This window comes from Aethalodelphis obliquidens, unplaced genomic scaffold (genome assembly GCF_003676395.1).
Source record: "Aethalodelphis obliquidens isolate GAN/ISIS:26980383/991018 unplaced genomic scaffold, ASM367639v1 scaffold9, whole genome shotgun sequence".
Lineage (NCBI taxonomy): Eukaryota > Metazoa > Chordata > Mammalia > Artiodactyla > Delphinidae > Aethalodelphis > Aethalodelphis obliquidens.
In genome coordinates, this window is record NW_020837953.1 from 18,438,463 (window position 1) to 18,445,597 (window position 7,135).

Here is a 7,135-nt window from a genome sequence, read left to right on the forward strand (position 1 = left end):
CCACATGCCGCGGAGCGGCTGTGGGATCTTCCCGGACCGGGGCATGAACCCGTGTCCCCTGTATCGGCAGGCAGACTTTCAACCACTGCGCCACTAGGGAGGCCCAAATTCCAACTCTTTACTAGCCGTGTATCCTAGTCATCAAGCTTTTTCTTACCTTAGGGCTCTCACACATACCACCTGGGATGCTGTTTTCTCCCTCTTATATGGCTTTCTTTTCAACCTTCAGGTACCTGCTTAAATGCCACCTTCTCAGAGAGGTGTTCCCTAATCATCCAGAGTAGGTTTCTCTGTGCCTATTTTGATCACTGTGTTCTGTCCATTTCCTTCCTATCACTTCATTTTTTGTTTCTTTATTGTGTAACGAATTCACTCAACTGTGAACTTTTTAAGGTCAGGGATCCAGCATGCACTGAGCATCCGGCAGAGTGGTAGAGACTCAACAGATTAGATGAATATAGGATTGAATGAATGTGCGGTTTCCTCCTCTGATATTTCTTTTGCAGGATTGTTGGCAGACTTAAATCCCAGATGCAGATGGCCTAGCCTAGTGTAAGGCATGTGTAAGGCATAGGGTAAGGCAGGCCCTCAGTAAATGATTCCTTTTGCTTCCCCTGAGTGCCTCACAGCCACACCTTTGAATCGTCTGTGACTGTTTTATTCTGTGCTCCTTTACTTTCATCCGCAAGTCCTGCAAAATCTTCCCCCATAATGTCTCTCAGATCTGCCACTAACCCAGTGTAAGCCTGCTGTGTCTCACCCTTAAGACAAGTACCACCGCTCCATGAATTGGCCATCCCTTCTCTCTCTACTGCATATACCTGAAAGTCACCCTTCAGGATAGCCTCACTTCCTTTGGCAACTTTAGGTCTCTAACCCTACACCTCTCCAGGTAAGCACTGTATGTAGGAGGGCATGCCTGAACTTACCCACTCACTGGTCACAATCTTAGTTCTGACCCGCTTGTCACAGCTTGTTCTTCTCACCTCATTATACCCTGCTCTCTGAATATGCAGCCTTGTAGTTTTTTGCTCTCAAGTAGGCTTTTTCCTTTGGGACTGATGCTTGTTTAGATGTGGTTCAGCTTGACCTGGGGGCCTTCCTTTTTTCAGCAATACCTCTGTAAATGAGAACTGGACAACGAAACATGTAAATTTCCAATATATATCAGTGCCCCCTACCAATTGTTTCCCAAGATAAATGTCTTAGCTAAGAGTCATTTGCTTCCTTAAATTTGACAGGGCCTCAGTCTAAAGCTCTTATTTTTTTAAGCAAAACCCGGATGGAAAATGTGGCTCGCCTATTTAAGTAACATGAGCCAGGATCATGGGCCATGGCCCCTTGATTCTGATCTAATATTTTCCCATTTTAGTGTGAGCATCGGTCAGGCAGTTACTTGCTACCTCTTGTTGACTGCTTCTTCCTCACCTCTCCTGTAATTCAGAGAGGTATGATTACAACCAGAATAAAGCAATGCTTACATGTGAAGTAGGCCTGGGAGGAAGCACAAGAAGAACAGAAGGTTGACTTGTGAGGGATCCGTGTCTTCATCTCCTGACACTTTACTGATGCCATTTCTGCTGCAGCACCCATCACACAGAACCCTTCACACGCAGGGCACGTCTCCTGCTCTGCAGAACGTTCTCAAAGTAGTTTTCTGCTCACTTCTGACAACCCTCCTAGGAGGCAAGTGTAGGCAGGAAACTATTACGTACCTTCTTTTTTTTTTTTCTTGTCTTTTTTTATTAACATCTTTATTGGAGTATAATTGCTTTACAATGGTGTGTTAGTTTCTGCTTTATAACAAAGTGAATCAGTTATACATATACATATGTTCCCATATCCCTTCCCTCTTGCGTCTCCCTCCCTCCCACCCTCCCTATCCCACCCCTCTAGGTGGACACAAAGCACCGAGCTGATCTCCCTGTGCTATGCAGCTGCTTCCCACTAGCTATCTATTTTACGTTTGGTAGTGTATATAGGTCCATGCCACTCTCTCACTTTGTCACAGCTTACCCTTCCCACGCTAGGTTCTTCATGACCTTTTCTTTTTTCTTTCACAACTAAACAAAAAGAGTTAAGTGTCAAGAGTATTTGAATATTAGAAATAAAGGTGACTTTCACTTAACCACATAACCATTCTGGCTCCTGAATGTCTCTTTTATATACTCCATCTTCATTCGCTGCCTTAGTTCAGGGTCTAGTACATGCCTGAACTATTTCAAAAGTCTTCTAGTGAGTGTTTTCCTTTTCCTCCTCCCTTCTGGTCTCTCCTTGGCATAGTGCCAGAGGACTCTTCTAAATCTAAATCTGGTTATCACTCCCTTTCTGAAAATCCTCTAGTTTTTATCCACATGCATCAAGCTCCTTGGCACGACTTCCTAAGCCCTCCGTGATCTGTGCCCTGCCTACCTCTTTAGCCTCATTTCCTGCCACTTGATCCCTTATACTTTGTGCCCCAGCATCACAGGCCAATATATAGTTCTCTAAGCACAGCACACCATTTCATATCTCTATGACTTTGCATATGTGTTAATTCTCCCTGAGATGCCCTCCGTCCCTTAACTGTCTAGAAAACTTATATTCATCCTCAAAACTTAGCTCAGACTTTTCTGACTATCTTAGCTTGGCTGCTATAACAAATACCATAGACTGGGTGGCTTAAACAACAAACATTTATTTCTCACAGTTCTGGTGGCTACAAGTCCACGATCAAGGTGCCAACAGAGCTGGTGTCTGGTGAGAACACACTTCCTAACTTGTAGACAGCTGCCTTTTCTTGCTATACCCTCACATGGCCAAAAGAGAGATCATCTCTCTCTTGTCTCTTCTTATAAGGGCACTAATCCCATTCATGAGAGCTCCACCCTCATGACCTAATTACCTCCCAAGGGCCCCACTTCAAAATACCGTCTCATTAGGGATAAGGGCTTCAACATATGAATTTGGGGGGAACACAAACATTCAGTCCATAACACTGACCATGCCTCTCCCCACTCCATTGTCCTTCTCTACCCCATCCAAAGAATTAAACACTTCCTACTCTCTTCCACTTCCGAACCTTATAATGTTACTATCATTGCATTTACACTATATTACAAATATACTTGTTTTCATGTCTCCATTCCGCCAACCAAGCTGTACATTTTTCAGGAGTAATGGCTTTGATTCATCTTTGAATTCCTATCCCTTAATACAAGGTCTGGCGCATAAAAAGTATCAAATATACATATATATATATTTTTAAATTGAGATATAATTCATGTACCATAAAATTCTCCCCTTTAAAGTACAATTCAGTGGTTTTAGTATATTCACAAGATTGTGCAACCATCATCACATCTAATTCGGGAACATTTTTGTCACCCCAAAATGAAACCCAATACCAATAGCAGTCATACCTCGGTTCCCATGCCTACAGTCCTGGGCCACTTACTAATCAATCCACTTTCTGATTTGCCTATTCTGGAAATTTTTTTTTTTTAAAGTTTTTTTTTTTAATGTGCCAATTTTTATTTTATTTTATTTTTTATTTATTTATTTATTTTTTGCAGTACGCGGGCCTGTCACTGTTGTGGCCTCTCCCGTGCAGAGCACAGGCTCCGGATGCGCAGGCTCAGCGGCCATGGCTCACGGGCCCAGCCGCTCCGCAGCATGTGGGATCTTCCCGGACCGGGGCACGAACCCGTGTCCCCTGCATCGGCAGGCGGACTCCCAACCACTGCGCCACCAGGGAAGCCCCTATTCTGGAAATTTTATATTAATGAAATCATACAATGTGTGGCCTTTTGTGTCTGGCTTCTTTCACTCAGTATAATGTTTTCAAGGTTCATCCATGTTGTAGTATGTATCAGTACTTTATTCCTTTAGTGCCTGAATAATATGCCACTCATGAATAGGGAAAGGCTATACTTTGTATATTTACTCATCAGTTGACCAACATTTAAGCTGTTTCAATATTTTGGCTAATATGAATAGGCTGCTATGAATATTCACGTACAAGTTTTTGTGTGTCAGTAAGTATTCAAGTCAATGAATAAATGAGTGAATAGGTGATGACTCGTATTTCATCATGTATTCTCTGGCTAGGATATGGATTATAATCTTTATTTCTTTTGGGTAGGTCTGGGCCGGATCGTCCAGGCTGAGGAGTATCTATCCCAAGCGCAGTGGACAGTCCTCAAATCGGCTGAATGTTCTTATGCCACCCACTCCTTACTGCATCGGAACCTGGGGCTTCTCTACATGGCTAAGGAAAACTATGAGGAAGCCCGTTATCATCTGGCCAATGATGTAAACAAATTAATAACACCCGATTGTTTCTGAGAACAGCTCTGTTTGTTTATTGTTGTTTCCTTTTTACTGAGTATTTCTCTGAAACTTTCTGTGTACAACTGTCTGTTTGGTGGAGTATTAGCAAGAACACAATTCTGATGACCTGAATTCAAGACTTTCCACTTTCTGCCTGTGCATCCTTGTCCAGGTCACATCACTTCCCAAGCCTCAGTTGCTTTGGGGATGATAAAGGGAGGCAGAAGAGCATCCTGGTTAAGAGCAGGGCTTTACTCCTGGTCCCAGCTCTGCCATTTCACCAGCCACACAGACTTGGATAAATTATTTAACGTCTTTCATCACCTGTAAGACAGTAATCATAAAATAGTCTCTGCCTCATTGGGTCATTGCAGAGATGAATAAGAGGGCCCGACATGGGCAGTACTTTGGCTGTGATTTTGATAAATAACATCAACGTCTCTACTACAGAGTGTGGTTATTACATTTAAATGAGCTGGAGGTATATGAAAGTGCTTTATAAACTCTAAAACTCTGTACCGATGTTAGATAGGTTGATGAGGGTGATGACTGAGCTGTTCTTCCCACGTTCATGAGGTTTCTGTTAGGATTTCAGTATTGGACAATATTACCGGAGGGAAGAGTTCCTGAGCCTGAAACTTGGATGAGGTTAGAATCAGACTGCAGTCTCCGTGCAGATTGGGTCTCTCTTCAGCCTCTCCACTGGGCAACCCTCCCTCTGGTTGCCTGCCACTGCACGATGCCCCTAAATTTGCTGGAAACATTGTTGTGCTGGTTATTCTCCATATCCCCTTACGCCAAATGCATTCTCTGCCCTACTCTTCCCTGGGAGGCTGACCTCGGTGGACTCCATTGCTCTCTGGCCTCACTGGGTTTGGAGAGTGAAAGGCATGGCAGAGGAGTGGAAGTTGGGAGCAGAGAGAGGTTGAGGTATTTACTCTGCTGCCTTTCTGCACCAGCCCAGTCCCTGCAGGGCCAGTGTTCCTCATGGCCATGGCTCCTGTCAGGTAGCCTTCCTCCACAGCTCTAGCTCTTGCTGGGCCCTGGTAACCCTGCTTTCTCCCCCGGTTTTCTCAGGAGTTTGGACTGTAAACGGTCTCTTGCTACTGATAGTCCCTAGTGCTTCACTAACTCTTGTTGGTTCCGTACCCCTTCCACGTCTCTGTAAATAATCCTTTCATTATACTAGCCTCAGGGAATATTGATACTTGTGAGGGTGACGTCTACTTCCACCTAGGAACCTGACCAATGCACTTCTTCATTTGTGCTTCCTCTCTGTGCTTCACAGCCTTCAACAAATCAAGCAGAAGCACACTCTCTCTTGAGCTGGGTCACATAGTTAAGAATTAGATCAAGCTCAGCCTAACTTAAAACCAAACCAAACCAAACCACAGCATTATCGATACCTACCATAAAAGTCAATGGTATGTACAAGTAAGTGTACAATTCAATGATCTTTAGTAAACTTAGAGCTGTGCAACCATCAACATAATCCAGTTTTCACCCTAAAGAGAGCCCACATATCCATCTGCAATCATTTCTCATTCCCACTTTCTGTCTTTCTAGATTTACCTTTTTAGGACATTTAATATAAATGAATGATTTATATTAAATCATTATTAAATAAATGATGCCTTTTGCATCTGACTTCTTTCACTTAGCATAATTATTTTGAAATTCACCCGTGTCGTTGTTTATATATCAATATTTCATTCCTTTTATCTCCATCATCTGGATATACCACAATTTCTTTACCATTCACCAGTTGATGGACATTTGGGTTGTTTCCATTTTTTGTCTATTATGAATCATACTGCTGTGAACATTTGTGTACAAGTCTTTGTGTGAAGACATGTCTTCATTCCTCTTGGGTATATACCTAAGAATAGAATTGCTCGGTCATGTGGTAAAACTGTTTAATTTTTTGAGGACTGCCAAACTGTTTTCTGCAGAGGCTGCATCATTTTATATTCCCACCAGCATGTGGGAACAAGAGTTCCACTTTTGCCACAACTTTGCCAATAAGTGTTATTTTCTGTCTTTTTGATTAGAGCAGTTCTAGTGTGTGTGAAGATGTATCTCACTGTGGGTTTTATTTTGCATTTCCTTAGTGACTAATAATGTTGAGTATCATTTCATGTGCTTTAGCCATTGGTGTATCTTTTTGGTGACATGTTATCTGTTCAGATCCTTTGCCCATGTTTTAACTGAGCTGTTGTAAAAGTTCTTTATAGATTCTGGATACAAGTCCTTTATAAGATATATGATTTACAAAGAAAACTCAAGCACTCTCTTTCTTCCTTCTGCTATAGATTTATTTCGCCAGTTGTGCATTTGGAACAGAGCACATCAGGACCTCAGGAGGCTACTTCTACCTGGCTAATATCTTCTATGGCCTTAAAAAGTTGGACTTGGCAGACACATTGTACACCAAGGTGAGCTGGGGAATATGGGAGCTGAGCCTTGATACTTAGGCCTTGTATCTTACAACTGGTGTCAGACCATTCATGAGATATTCGAGGCACAGACAGATGAAGTGACTTGCCCAAAATCACATAGCTTGATTCATGATATACTCCACTTTTCTTTCTTCCGGTTTCTCCACTACCAAAATAGTTTAGTCCTTAGTATCAATAGAGCAATTAACAAATAATAGCTTATGGGTCAATAAGAACCAAACCCCTCCAAATAGGCTGCCAGATACCCTGTCATATCCCTAGGAGCAAGCTAATGTGGGCATATTGAGGTGTGGGATAAAGGAGGAGATGAAGTTTTTAAGTGAAATTAATTGTTGAAAGGTCCTGTGAAGGGATCAAAGAACATG

The 7,135-nt window shown here is 42.5% G+C and overlaps 1 protein-coding gene across 2 annotated transcripts in view; it reads left to right on the forward strand.

Annotated features, from left to right (window-relative positions):
* Nucleotides 1–7,135, forward strand: part of ZMYND12 (zinc finger MYND-type containing 12) — a 34,587-nt gene that overhangs the window by 15,342 nt on the left and 12,110 nt on the right. For both annotated transcript variants that reach the window (XM_027108901.1, XM_027108902.1), the window contains 2 exons: nucleotides 4,124–4,293; nucleotides 6,624–6,746. In XM_027108901.1, coding sequence (XP_026964702.1) covers nucleotides 4,124–4,293; nucleotides 6,624–6,746 — 293 coding nt within the window. The remainder of the gene's footprint in view (nucleotides 1–4,123; nucleotides 4,294–6,623; nucleotides 6,747–7,135) is intronic.